The following is a 14,854-nucleotide window of genomic DNA, read 5'->3' as shown; positions in this document are numbered from 1 at the left end:
GGTATAAAATGTTACCCAGTAACATTACCTGAAAGTTGCTAGTTTCCTCTTTTTTGACTCTGAGGTAACCTCTTTAGCAATGTTCCACAACACAAAGATAAAAATCTCGTTTCTGCAATAAGAAGGTAACATTTACACAATGTTAAATTTAGTATGATAATCGCGTTGCAGGTAACATACAGCTTTAGCGTTCTTCCAGCGTTAGCACCATGTTACGGGTGGCAATGGCGGTCATAATGGTTAGCTTAACCGCATCTTCAGCTCTTGCCCATTGTTACTGGTTCCTGACGATGCTCATCAGAAAGCCAGCAACCATGTGCAAAAGCTGCTGAGCAGTTTCTTGTATAAGTGATCAGAGGAGTGTCAGATGCTAGCGGAAGGGAGAGCTTGTACGTGTAAAATGTAGGCAAGCTAAGCAACAGCAGCTACCATGAGCTCCACTGATGATGTGCCACCAAATAAAAGGGTTGCACAGCACACCAGGCCTGTGAGCTGAAAGCAATTATGGTAGCATACCACTGCAGCTGGGCACGGAATTCACACAAGGCCCACCTGATTAAGGTGGTAAAGATGACATGAAGGCCATGCAGCATTTATTGTCTGTTGGCCCAGATATACCCGCCCCTTGACCTTTGCAGTGAGCAGTAGCATTAAGCCCATGAAGTCTTCAGAGGAACACTTGTCCTGCACAAATAGTAAAACACAAAAAAATTATCACAGATGCGCTCAGGAGAAAAATGCATACATGGCAGCACTTCCCTGAAAAGTGCCCAATAAGATGCTGCAACATTTCGGCCACACTGGAACTATGCTAGCATAGCTGTTTGCAATACATTTTAGTACACTGAAAGAAGTAGCAGTTCCAATTAAGCAGCTGGTATCTTGGAATTTTTTCGTCCTAAAAAAAGTCCCATTTATGATTTGACTTGTGAGCTTTAACATCCCAAAGTGACTCAGACTATGAGGAACGCCGTAGAGGAGGGCTCCGGATAATCTTGACCACCTGGACCCCATGTACTGTGAAACGTCAATGCACAATATTTCACTGACATTGCATAGTACATGGACCTCTAGCATTTTGCCTGCATCGAAATGCGACCGTCGCAGGCGGGGTTGAACCCACATCTTTCAGGTCAGCAGCCGAACACCATAACCACTGAGTTACAAATACACCAAAATGAGGAGGCAGATAAAAACTGGTGTGTCAAGGAGGTACTTCACCACTGTAACTGTATACAACCGGATAGGGGGGGGGTATTCAAATGTCATGGGTGCCATTTTGTTGTCCAGCACGTAGCTTCAGCGGTGCAGACCAGATCTGGTGAGGATCAGCCAACTAGACACGCCTAGCGGCCTTTAGGCATGCTCCACGAGCAACTAATGATGAACATTGTCATGTCGGTGAATACCTCTGTGTACAGATTGAACAGAAAACCACAAATAATTAACTGCCTCAGGAACCTTTAATCTCACTTTGTTCAGATAACATTGTTTACAGCATGCCAAAGCTACAAATGTTTGTTTTTCTTTAAATAATTCCTCAAGTTCCACAATTCTGCTTTGCTAAACCGTGATTCTGGTCATAAATAAAGCTTAAATTTGTTTGATTCTTTGTCTCCAGCAGTTATTGAATAAATCACAGCCAGAACTGCGACGCAGTGGAGGGCGCTAAAAATCTCTGGACCTTGCTGTTCGAGCCGTAGCTGGACTAGCTGGACTTTTTACGGAGCTATTAGGCATTACATATCACAGCAGTCAGGAGGACTCGTGAACCATATGCATGCATTCTCATACAGAGGTCTGCCAGACAGCGGAGATTGTGGTGTGGTTTTGAATGGTGAACTTACCACAATAATCAAGAAATGAACAAGTGAAAAGCAAGAGGTAGGGTAGCTAGAGAATATACAACCTCGAGAAGAAAAAGATATAAGAAACAACAAAGCATGAAACTCTCAAACCTCACAGTGAACATAGAAGGAGCAGAACCATGAAACCAAGCCAATAATTCGAAACTAAGCAGCAGAAGAAAATACATCAAGGCCAGGATAGAGCAAACAGAAAGTTATGGAGGAAACCTAAAAGCAGCAACAAGCAAAGAGAGTATGCAGCAGCGAAATATAAGCAGTAGGAGACCGACAGCAAGTAAGCTCCGATTTGTTAATGGTGCTGTTAAGTATCTACGAGTATGAATTGCAGTGTATGCTTGAGGACCTAAGCAGAGAAGGAACTGCAGGCATAAAAAGAGTAAGAGAAACAAGTGAAATCCAATAGTCTCAAAGGGAACCAACAGCCTATGATGAGTAGAGGAACATTAGAAGTGGTAAGGGAGCTCTATGTAAGCCAAGTAGTTTGGAGAGCTAGACCATGAGAAAGAAACTATCAGGAGATACAGAACTGCCTGTAGTGAACTCGGTAGGCATTCTTGTGTTCTGAAGCAGCCTAATGATGTTGCTCAAAAGAAAAGCCACATCTTGAAACTTGGATGCTAACAATGAGGCTTGAGATTAAATGCAGGAAGAATAGTAGGCCACAGAGATGAAAATGTTAGCAGTAAGACTGGACTATGCCAACACTGATTCCAGAACAAGCCTGAATTGTCAATACTCTGGCAGAAATTAAAAGAAGAAAATGGACCTGGGCAGGGCATACGATGCAGAGAATGAATCACCAATGGTCTCTTAGGGCAACAAGATGAATTTCATGATGGATTTTAATGGTACAAGGGCATCTGCACCTCTGTCAAACCACGTGTGTTTTGATATTTGAAAACATGCTGCTCTATTGCACTGCTCCGCCAAAAGTTTAGACACGAACATCAAGGTCATCATCATCATCATTTATTTACCCTTAAGGGCCCCAGGGGGCATTACATAGGGGGGGGGGGGGGGGGGGGGGGGGCGAACAGTAATTATGTCACAAAGAACAAAATTGGAACATAAACTTAACACATGTAGATACAACTGTGAACACTTCAAAAGAAAAACAAGCAAGTAAGTTAGTAAACAAAAAAAAGAAAAAAGGGCCTTCAACAGGAATTAGTTGGGGAATAAATCAATTAACATCTGTTTAAATTTTAGGGAATTAACTTCATTCACAACACTGTCTGGAAGGACATTCCACTCGGCTATGGCAGCTGGCAAGAACGAGGAATTGAACGCATTGGTTGAACCATGAATGCGTTGAATACTACGGCAATTATACAAACGTCGCGATGATCTTAAAAGGGGCATAATTAGGCTCTCACGCAGTTGGGGAAAATTATAATAAAGTTTATGAAATAGACAGTCTTGCTATCTTACGACGGGATGCCAAGGAAGGTAAACCAACAGAGGATTTGATATTTGTAACACTCGACCGAGAATCATAATTTGATATTATAAACCGAGCGGCTCGATTTTGAATGGCCTCTAACATATGTGTTAAATACTTTTGATGGGGATTCCAAATGCTCGATGCAAATTCAAGTTTAGTGCGGATGAAAGTTTCGTATGCGATTAGTCTAACCTTAGGGGGAGAAAATGTGAGCGATCGTCTGATGAATCCTAGTGATTTAGAAACGCTAGCAGCAAGGGACGTTATGTGCTTCGACCAGTTAAGATCACTTGTTATTTCTATGCCGAGGTATCTGTAGGATTCAACTTCAGATAGCGCGGTCCTGTTTAGCGTGTAAGAAAAGTGCAGGTTAGATCGTTTACGGGACACGTGCATAAACTTGCATTTAGTTTCGTTCAGTTTCATGAGCCAGGTCGAGCACCAACATTGTATCAAGTTCAAGTCGTCCTGCAGCAATGACTGGTCGTTCGTAGTGCTAACACGGCGGTAAAGAACGCAATCATCTGCGAACAAACGGATGGATGATGAAATGCCGACAGGAAGGTCATTGATAAAGACAAGAAACAGGAGCGGCCCAAGAACAGAGCCCTGAGGTACTCCAGAGGTGACTTTAGTGACGGTAGAAGGATGGTTGTTGATGACGGTGTATTGCGAACGATTAGTTAGGAAACTGCAAATCCATGATAATATCAGCGGGTGCAGTGAAAGGGAGGAAAGTTTAGCCAAGAGGCGCTGGTGAGGAACTCGGTCGAAAGCTTTCGAAAAATCGAGGTAGATAATATCTGTCTGAAACAAGGAGTCAAGGTTTAGGTGGAGGTCAGTCGTAAATTCGAAAAGTTGAGTTTCACATGAGTAGCCTGAACGGAATCCGTGTTGGTTTGGAAAGAAAAAAGAATTTCTATCGAGGTGATTGGCTACTTGGGAGTAAATAATATGTTCAAGTAGTTTGCACGCAATGCATGTTAGCGAGATGGGACGATAATTTGATGGATCAGAGCGGTTACCTGCCTTAAAGCAAGGCACGACTCGGCTAATCTTCCACTCAGACGGGATTTGGCCACTAGAAATGGATTGCGTAAAAATGATTTGCAGGAAATGACTGGATATTACTTTGGTACCCTTAAGAATTTTCGCAGAAATGTTGTCGGGCCCAGGAGCACTTGATACCTTTAAATCTTCAATAAGTCTACATATTCCTTCGGCTGAGATACTAACAGGTGGCATTTCAGATACATTTAGGCTCTGTGATGTAGGAATGTTTACGGCTGGTTCGTTGGTGAAAACAGATGAGAAGTACGTATTCATTACGTCCGAGCGAAGCTCATTTGGAACATGACAACCATCTTGATCTAATAAAGATATATTATGTGAACCGCTACGAACTGGAGTTAAAATAGTCCAAAACTTTTTTGGGTTGTTTCGAAGGATATCGAGTAGGTCATTGTTGTAAAAGTTTTGTTTAGTGCTCTTAAGCAACTTGGTATAATTTCTCAGACAGCTAAAGTATTTCTCCCATTTAGACGCTAAGTTGGAGCTCTTAGCTTCTCTAAATAATCGTTTTTTCTTATTGCACAGACTTCTTAAAGAGTTGGTAAACCATGGTATTACGGCATCACCACGAATGCAAACGAGGGGTACATAAAATTCAGTTAAAGAGGTGATTTTTTCTTTATACATGGACCAGTTGTCATCAATAGACCTGAAAGAAGCAGTCTGTTCGAAGTGGAGAAGAAATTTGGCTAGTTCCTCATTGATTTTAGAAAAATTGGCTTTTTTGTAGTCACGTATGTGTTTCACTGAGCGTTGTCGTGAAGTAATGCGAACTGAAAAGTTGAACAACACTATGCTATGATCGCTAAGACCGGCGATGGATGACAAAGACTGGATTAAATCAGGATTAGATGCAAGAGCAAGATCTAGGATGTTGGTGCCCCGAGTTGGTATTTTGACTGCTTGAGAGAGGTCAAACGAAAGAATAAGGTCCAAAAATTCTCTGGAATGGCGGGAAGATGCGGTTAGATTATCCCAGTCGATGTCTGGGAAATTAAAATCGCCGCTAACTATGAGGTTGGCATTGGGAAACTGTTTATTTATGTCGAGCAGAATGATACTTAAGTCGTCGATGAAGGAATGATCGGAGTCAGGTGCTCGGTAACATGCAATTATTATATTAGTGCAATGAGCAAGAGAAACGTTCACGCAAATGATTTCGCTTTTACTATTGACTGCGATAGCAGAAGAGACCAGAATACTTTTAACAAGAACCATCACGCCGCCTCCCCTACGCCCTGGTCTGTCACGACGGAAACAAGTGAAGGATTGCTTATCTTGGAAAAGTTCGTCATTCAGTATATCAGGTGTGAGCCATGTTTCAGTAAAGATGGCAATATCTGTGCTGTTGTCTTGCAATATAGCTTCAACAGCTTCTTTCTTTGGAAAATAACTTCGGATATTTGTTAGTAAAACGGAAACTGATTTATCGGTTGGGGCAGGGGCTGCACGCGTGCGATTCTGGAAACATTGGTGCATAAAGGACCTGTGTGCCTGCGGTGAGCGCTATAAATTTAATTCAACCACAGAATCTTTAACAGCATCGTACACAAACTGTTTGTTGTTCATGATGAGCTTATCAAAACGGATTTTAAATGAGCCACCTCGTTGCTGACCATACAAAAAAAGTTTCTTCCTTGCCAAGCGAACGCGTGCAGAGTAGTCCTCACGGACAGAAAAGGAAGAATTTTTAAGCTTGGAACTGGCAAAAAGGATACGCCCTTTGTCTTTAAATCTCATAAAATTTAGAATGATAGGGCGGTTTTTTCCTTGTTGGAAACGGCCAAGTCTGTGAACACGCTCAATATCATGGCTATCAATTGTGACATCGAGCTCGTCCGCGCAGAATGAAATAATCCGCGATTCAGACTCGGACCATGATTCATCTTGTTGATCTGTGATTCCAAAAAACAGCAAATTGGACCGTCGGAGACGGTTTTCAGCGTCATCACATTTATCTGAAAGTAGCTTAATGTCGGATGAAAGTTTAGCCATATCAGGATCGGCTGATAAACTCGGGCTACTTAACTGATTAGAGCTCGTGATTTGTTCCAGGGCGTCAACTCGCACCGAAAGGCTGGATATTGAATCCTCGACCTTCGACTGAGCAGCCCGAATCAACGCTAGTTCACTAAGCATAGTTTTTTGAGAGCATTCAATGCGGGATATAGCCAAGGCAATTGACTCGAGGGACGGGTTAGGGGCGTTATTCTCTGGGGGTCCTGGGTTCAATTCCACATCCCCGGCTAGCACAAGCATTAGCACAAGCATCACTTTGCTAGTAATTCATGCCACCGGTGCTTGCCTATCAATTTTCAATGACCTGGACCACATTAATAGGAAGACCTGGGCAGCAAGCATTGCAGAGCTGTCAAATTTGAGTGCTACGAGAACAATTTGGTAGTAAATTTTCAGCACAAAAACAGACTCAGAAAGAGGACACCGCGGTCTGCTTAACATAGAGTTGATGTTTGTATGTGCCCGCTGTACACTAAAAAAATGTACAAATCAACTATCCACACATGCAGCAAGAAAGCAAAGAAATAAAAAATAGGGTTAACTGTGGGTAGTTCGCCATTCCAACCCACACCACATTCTCCACCGTCTGGCAGACCTCTGTATGAGAATGTGTGCATATGCTTACTGTAGTGCACATTATTTAACTGTCCCAACAGGACACAAGAGCTTGTCAATTAAAGGTGTAGGTTGAATTAATGGAAATCACTTGGTCTATAAAATATCTGCACATATAGCAGTTACTGAGTCGTGAGCTAAATGGTCAGTTTAAAACTTAAACATGTTGCACTACATACAAAAAATGCATTGCACAAAAATATATAAAAAAAATGCTTTATGTGCTTTCTCTTACATGACATGAGTTAATCGCATTATAGTGTTGGTTGTACACAAAATGCATGTGCAGAACACATACATGCACCATTTTTGTTCATATCTTACCATGGCCTGTTATGTGCTGGGCAAGGAACAGGTAGTGACTAATGTTGTGTTGCAGCCTTTCTTCTGGTAGAACTTGAATCATGTGAAGTGCAGCTGAAAAAAGTTGTTTCATACATAAGTATACTTCATGCAACACAACAAAAAGTGCACAGCCCCATGCTGAGTAGTGGTTTAAACTAATAGTGGGCATTTTACTACTGTATTTAACATGTGATGCAAGTCAGTGATACTGGAGGCATAAAACTATATATTGTGAGGTACCAAGAGCTAATGTGAGCAATCATGCCTTTAAGAGATATTGTCAATATATATGCTCCTGAATGAACTAAAGTTATTCTTAGGAGCATTTAGAGCAACACAGTTTTGCAAAATGCCATTAGCCAGAACAGGCTTTTTATGAACCAGTTGCAAATGTAAAGAATTTGGCTTTAAGACCATGCTGTGCATGCTGTAACGCCAAAACAGTTGCGTACAAGCAATTTGTGTACTACACCCCTACTTTTATGGCGGGTTGATAGTGCCCAATTTTCACTGAAGGTAGTGAAAAATATGTGCTATAACACAGACCTCTGCTTGCTGAAAGCAACAAATAAATACCGGGTTTTTAAGGAAGGAAAGAAGTAGCGAACTTAATCCTGAAGGTTTTGACCTTCAGGCTGGTTATTTGAAAATATCAACCCCTGACCCGCAATGATTGAAGTTTCAACAAATAACATTTAAATTGTAATAGTAGAAACGCTCTTATTTGCCGTATGACTTTTCAATAACCTGTTTCACGGCGGCTGTCAAGTAGCCTTGATAAAGAGAAACCAGTAATGACACACAACCAAGCCCTTGTAGGCAGAAAACGGCACATTTTCTACTATAACCTCGTGATTAGCTTTAAAGTGCTAAACAATACAAATCCCTTGATTTCCTTCATGACTTATCACTGGTGTATACATACAAAAATAACCGTACAAGATGTGGTTATCTGCACATTGTAAGGCAATCCTAGGGCTTACTCGAAAGGTAACTCGCCGTAAAAGGAGTGCATGGTAGAGAGAGAGTAGGCAGACGGTTTCTTAACACTCACAAAGTGAACAAGGGAAGGGGAAAGCCTCAGGGTGCTTGCCAATGTTTCAACAAGAGGACTTGTCTTCATCTGGGATCAACATACCCAGATGAAACTTAGAATCTCTGAAGTAGAGGGTTGTCCACCCTTAATGCGAACACGTGAGCACAAGGCCATGCTTGCTCTTTGGAGGACCACTGCATCTGACATTGCCGCACATCGAGGCGAAGTGACAGATGACATCATCATCATCAGCCTGACTACGCCCACTACAGGGCAAAGGTCTCTCCCATGTCTCCAATTAACCCTGCCCTTTGCCAGCTGCGTCCTGTATGCCTGCAAACTTCTTAATCTCATCCGTCCACCTAACTTTCTGCCGCCCCCTGCTACGCTTGCCTTCTCTTGGAATCCACTCAGTTACCCTTAAGGACCAGTGGTTATCTTGCTTTCACATTACATGCCCTGCCAAAGCCCATTGCTTCCTCTTGATTTCAACTAGGATATCATTAACCCGCATTTGTTCTCTCACCTACTCTGCCCGCTTCCTGTCTCTTACTGTTACACCTATCATTCTTCTTTCCATAGCTACCCATGTTGTGCTTAACCTGAGCTGAACCCGAAAGTTAGCCTCCATGTTTCTGGCCCGTACAGGAGTACTAGCACTACATTCAGGTCCATCTTCTTCTGCACCATTTTGCAGCGATGAGTGGCTCTGTCACACGCAATGAACCTCTAAAGAGTGTGGCCATGCATATTTTAGCACTGGCGTAATTATTTAAAAAGGTCTCACATATGGTCAGAGGTTTTCCCAGTACTCTGAGATATGTTTTTAAGTATTTTGTTGTTAAAGCCCAGCGGATCTGCGCTTGTGGTAGTTTTAAGATTACTTAACAAAGAAAGAATACCATCTTCACTAATGACTATTGGGGACATAGAATAATCATGAAATGAGTTGAGAACTGGAGAGGTGGTGATGACTTCTCGAGTGAAAACAGATGAGAAAGCGTTGTGAAAGAGCTGAGCAGAATGAGCATCGTCCAGCTGATCACCTTTAGAACTTGTCAAGAAAGAATCAGGATACGAATGAGGGTTAATTACGCTCCAAAACCTACGGGGGTTATTAGACAGCATGGTGGACATAATGTCACTATAAAACTGACGACGGGTAGCTTTAAGCCTTTTCTGGTAAATTTTATCACTTTGTATTTTTCCCATGTGTTTAATAGGTTGTTAGCAACCGCCTGCCGATACAAACGCTTTCTCTTATTATTAGCTCTTCATAGCCGCCCATTGAAACAGGGCGCACTTTTGCTGCACTTAATCTTGATAACCGGTATGTATTTTATAATGAAGTTAATTAGGGTAGTTTTAAACTGTATCCAATTCTGTTCAGTGCAACGGAATGAAGATTCAGCCAAAAACTTCTCAGAAAATGAGGTTAATTCATGATTCATTTGGTCAATATTAGCTCTGCTATAACACCTGATCAGCTTGGTGGTAGTTTTTCTGTTGATAATTCTGCAATTGATGCATTCAATAATGTCATGTTCAAAAAGACCACTAAGGTGAAATATTTTAGAACAAGCATCGAGATTATTGGTTAGAATCAAGTCGAGAACGTTTGCAGTGGTACTTGAGGATCGCGTGAGCTTTGTAACGAGCTGAGTTTGAAAATCAAGACAAGTTTGTAGGAAAGATTGCGCATCCTTGTCACTAGGAGAAACAGATAGTGTTTCTCAATTGATACCTGAGAAATTAAAGTCACCAAACATAATTAGGACAGAATTTGGAAAACGTGTACACACATCGGTCGATAAGCGACGAAATTAATCTGCAAAGCCATCATACAGGTCGGGTGGACGATACAACACACCGGCAATAATGTTTGTAGAAGTGCATTTCAAGGAGACGAATACACACTCCAGAAGTGTAGAAGTAACAATTAATATAGAAATCAGTTCTTGCTTAATCACAATAAGCACACCACCTCCTCTTCTGTTCTTTCTGTCGCACCGAAAAAATTTCAAACAATTCGCATGAAAGAACATCACATCTGATATATAATCGGTTAGCCACGTTTCAGTTAATGCTATTAACGAGGTTTCAGAAGAATCGATAAGAGAGGAGAGGGCATCACTTTTCGCTGTAAAGGTTCTGATGTTAGTATATAGGAAGCAAATGTTATCTAAACACTTGGGGCCTCGGCAAAATTGGCGGTGCACGATCGGAAGCAGCATGAGTTGAATGTTGTCAATCGGCAGAAGGCTCAGTTAGACGTGCAGCCCGATTGGCAGCAGTGTCCCAGAGATAAACGTCGTCGTTTACATAAGTTTATTAAAATACAGACGAATCCTGTCCCCCACCTTCATTGTCTTAGAAAACTGCCACAGTTTATGGCGCTCATCACGAACAGCCCCAGAGTAGTCACGTGATATGCTAAAATTGGTGTTCTTTAGTTTGTTGCCAAGATTAATGACAGATTCAACTTCTTTCTCATTATAAAACTTGGCAATAATTGGACGTTTCTTTTCAGTCGAAAGACGCCCTAGGCGGTGAGCTCTGGCAACGGAAGTGATAGTAATGCCAAGTTTCTCTGAACAAAATTCTCTTAAATACTGCTCAGAGTCTTCCCAAGACTCAGATAGATCAGAATCATCAATGCCAAAAAACAACACGTTCGACCGCCTTGAGCAATTTTCCAGATCATCAACTTTGTCCTGAATTTTTTTAGAGATATCAGCATTTGACACCAGTTGACTGGAGGGAAGAGTTTCAATTTTGCATTCCAGTTCAGTAACTCTTTTAGTTAACTGTTCCAGGTCGTTCCTAAGGGTGACGTGGAGGCTCAAGACTTGATTTGTCGATTCAAGAAGGCTTGTGTTGCCCGCCTCAAGACGCTGAATGGCTAAAGCTACAGCGTCAAGCTTGTCTTCTTGCGCTTTAGTCATAGGGCCTGGGTTTACCTCCACGTCACCGCCAAGAACCAAGAGGCGCCAAATGTACGACGCAGCAGCACGAACATACTTCACATAATCCACTACACCAGGTGGCCATGACACCGCAAAGAGACAAACATTATTGTCACGATAACACTTAGTTTCAAGATAACTAACCTGTACAAGCAGCATTCGTGAGTATGGATGCATAGCAGCAGTGTCGTGGCCCACAGTGTCAGCAGGAATGATGCCCTTTTTAAGAAGCCGGATAGATGACGTGGCCCATGTTGCTCGACGAACTACGAAGTGGCTTCCAGAGTTAGCGGTGAAGGGTAATGTGGCCAATCCGTAGGGAGGGAGTAGGTATCCAATGGCTCTGTAAAGTAGGCTGCAGCGCCGCTCTCCTAGACGTTCATTTTGGGCCTGTCCAGGCGATAGGGTCGACTCGGTAGCTGGCCCAGGAAAAGCAGCAGCAGCCCCTGTACAAGTGGCATTCGTGAGTACGGATGCATAGCAGCAGTGCCGTGGCCCCGATTGCTGATTTATCGTTTCTTTCAGCCTACCCCTCCAGCCCAACCTGTCATTTCATTCATCGTTATACTTTTACCGTATTCCCTGCACCTCCTACAATCACTTCTCAGAAACCCTTGGCTTCCACCCCCCCCCCCCCCCCTCTTCCTTCTGCCTTTTCTCTGAACCCGCCCCCATTTTCTCTTTTCCTTTAAATTTTTTACAGGTAATTACTGTCAATGCTGCTTAAATGACCTATGACTTAAAGGTTTAACATCTGTACTTTGAGGAACTGAAAGGGACAAAGTTATTCTAGCTCCCTTTTCCCTGGCATTGGGCTGAATGGTAGCTCCACTCTAAACTTTGATCAGTCCTCGATGCACTTCCATGTCAAAGTGCTAAGAAGTAACTCACAGCATCCAGCATGATGTGGCACTTGTTTGCCATCGATCCTTTGGCACTTCGAGGTTCCTGAACACATTGAATACCAGTCAATATTTGCACTGTACATGAAGTTCCTCTTGGTGTGGTGTATCTTGACAGAAAGCATAACTAAGCGGATGAGATAAAGAAGTTTGCAAGGATAAGGTGGCCACAGCTGGAACAGGACAGGGTTAACAGGAGAGGTATGGGAGAAGCCTTTGTCCTGCAGTGGACATAGGCTGCTGCTGTTGATGATGATGACAAACACTGTAGTTTTGGCCCGGGACATGCCAAGTGAAAGAAGCCACAACTCAGTGGCTTGAAAATGATGTACGAGGGTTTACTGGACAAAGAAGAGGAATTTATAGACTGAATGACCCTTATGTGTCTTAAGGGTGCATGCTCATGAGAGGTGATTGCAGCTGTGGACGCAGCTGTCCACCGAAGTATAGAGTCTATGTCGAGATAGCACATGGGGTAACATACTCCCTGTATTGCTGCTGAAGGCAAAATTTCAGCGAGTGAAGTTGCCTTGCTGTTCATGGTGGATACCTACTGCTCAAAGTAAAGAAACCTAGGGTATGGGAGATACAGCATTTCACATTATGCTTTGATCAAATGCAGTGAGAATGAAACAGACTAGAGACTTGTCTTACGATGTTTGCACTCCTTACTTTGCATCAGAGGCAAATAAATTTGTGAGCAGTTGACCTACTGCTTGCCACTCTGCTATCCAGGTCATAGAAAGTCTACAAAGAGAAGATTGATGCTGCATGTGCATTTCTCTGAACTGTCCTGAAATATGTAGAAATTACTAATTTTCACTGCCTGATTACATATTGTAATCTTGGCAAGGAATATGAGGGTGATGGACTGGGAAGAAAAAGCCAGGAATGGTAACTTTGGTACCGTGGCACCTGAACAAACAGCTGACCCACTGGGCGTCCCCAGGGGCTCTGTTGCCAGGCGCCCCTAGCAACAGCAGCCACTTGTCCAGATCCAAAGCAACCACGCGAATGATTACTGAAAAGGTTATTGTAAGGAGAGCAGATGCATGAACACTAAAGAGCTTTTCAGCGTTGTTGTAGTGGGATGAATGGTTCCATGCCTCTAGACTATATCTGGTAATGAACAAATTATCAGAAGACCACCTCGTGCGCAGAATCATCTCAAAGCACATCCTACAAGCAGTAGCAACATGGACAGTTTGTGCTTAATTGAATCCGAAAATTTTACGCTGATTGACTAACGTTACTTCAAATAGAGACGGAAAGCGCATGCACGTCGTACTGATGTTATTGTGAACATAACATGCGACGATACGCAGGGTTACAATACAAACAAAAACACTGAGCGGTTAAATAAGGAGAAAAAACACTTTCCAAATTTGTGAACAAAATGCTCACCTTGTCACAAGTTCGATAAACCGGAGATGTTGCCGTGTGGCTGCCACCAAAGTCACTCCCGATGCACAGAAACGAGAAATACAGTGCCGCTGACTTTCCTTGAGCAATTTCAGGCGATTAAGCTTCAAACTGTTCGCACCGACAAACGTGCACTTCGACAAGAATAAGCGCGCCATTTACAGAGTTACAGAGAAGCACAGCAAATTCATAGCGCCATTCACGTATTTGCGTCCATGCTCGCGTCGTTGACGTCGCAAAGGCGCGCAACGTTATGTTTTTAAGCAAAGTTATGTATTTAATGTTACGATAGCTTTTTAGCTTGCAACCTTTAAAGTTTGATATATCAAAATTTTTATTTTCGTTGCAAGAACGTCGTTACCATCACGGCTGCGGCTTAGCCATAGCAAAGTCGAAGCGCTGGCCAAGCCCATAGTCTGAAGTTCTGAACGCAGTGAACAAGAAACTGCATGGGGAGCGGGTGCTTTCGAGCAGTTTTTGTTCTTCTGTGTTCGCTGCGTGTGTCCCGTACGTTGTATTGTCTTTAGTGTGTGTGTATGTGCGGCCCGTACGCCACATTGGATTGTACAACCGTACTTGGTATCCCATGTGGCGTCGATGCATAATAGAACGACCGTGCAGAACGTGCGTTACAATGCCAGTGGCCCTGCACGAAAGAGTCGACTTGAAGCCGACGGAAAAGCTGCTCTCCCTCGTGGGACTGCAAGAATCTGGCGAGGAACAGTTGATGCGCGTTTCGTAGGATTATTCCGTTTATCATGCCAAAAAAATCAGCACTGGCCAACATCACTGATGAACTGCTGCTGCATTATGATGTAAACACCTGTCTAATGTTGGATACAAGCTTGTTGGATGTGAACGTGGCCATGAGTGGCATTCATTGAGTAGGAGGTGTCACCAGTCGATACCTGAAGACGATTACTGTTTGCCCGCGCCCCGGCGCCTCGCATCCAACCGCATGCATGGGCGTTATTTATATCTGAATTTCACACGTAGTTGATGTGTCGCAAATATTACAACCGCATCGTTCTAACGTGTCGTCTGAAGAACACCCTTTTTCATTTTTTTTTTAGGGAGGGGGCGGGGGAATGAGCGGCTGCTCAAATGTCATTCTTTATTATTTTGACCTTGAGTGTTGACTATACTCGCCTGTTGATTGCACTGTA

At 42.9% G+C, this 14,854-nt stretch overlaps 1 protein-coding gene across 3 annotated transcripts; it reads right to left on the bottom strand.

Moving 5' to 3' along the window:
- Positions 1-571: 571 nt before the first annotated feature.
- Positions 572-13,860, bottom strand: LOC144114276 (uncharacterized). 3 transcript variants are annotated; one of them, XR_013310993.1, is made up of 5 exons: positions 13,671-13,860; positions 12,256-12,312; positions 11,509-11,810; positions 7,342-7,434; positions 572-684 (listed from the first exon to the last, which is right to left on the bottom strand). XR_013310993.1 is itself a non-coding variant. In XM_077647898.1 (4 exons), exons 1-3 carry the CDS (start codon positions 12,551-12,553, stop codon positions 7,420-7,422), a joined length of 615 nt encoding a protein of 204 aa, XP_077504024.1. In that variant the 5' UTR covers positions 12,554-13,860; the 3' UTR covers positions 572-684; positions 7,342-7,419. The 3 variants fall into 3 exon arrangements, 1 of the variants encoding a protein (XP_077504024.1); XR_013310994.1 differs by lacking the exon at positions 12,256-12,312; XM_077647898.1 differs by having other exon boundaries at positions 12,256-13,860.
- Positions 13,861-14,854: the final 994 nt, after the last annotated feature.

Source organism: Amblyomma americanum, chromosome 1 (assembly GCF_052857255.1).
Source record: "Amblyomma americanum isolate KBUSLIRL-KWMA chromosome 1, ASM5285725v1, whole genome shotgun sequence".
NCBI classification, from domain to species: Eukaryota; Metazoa; Arthropoda; class Arachnida; order Ixodida; family Ixodidae; genus Amblyomma; species Amblyomma americanum.
Note: the sequence above shows the minus strand (reverse complement) of the source record. Positions and strands in the feature narration are given on the sequence as shown.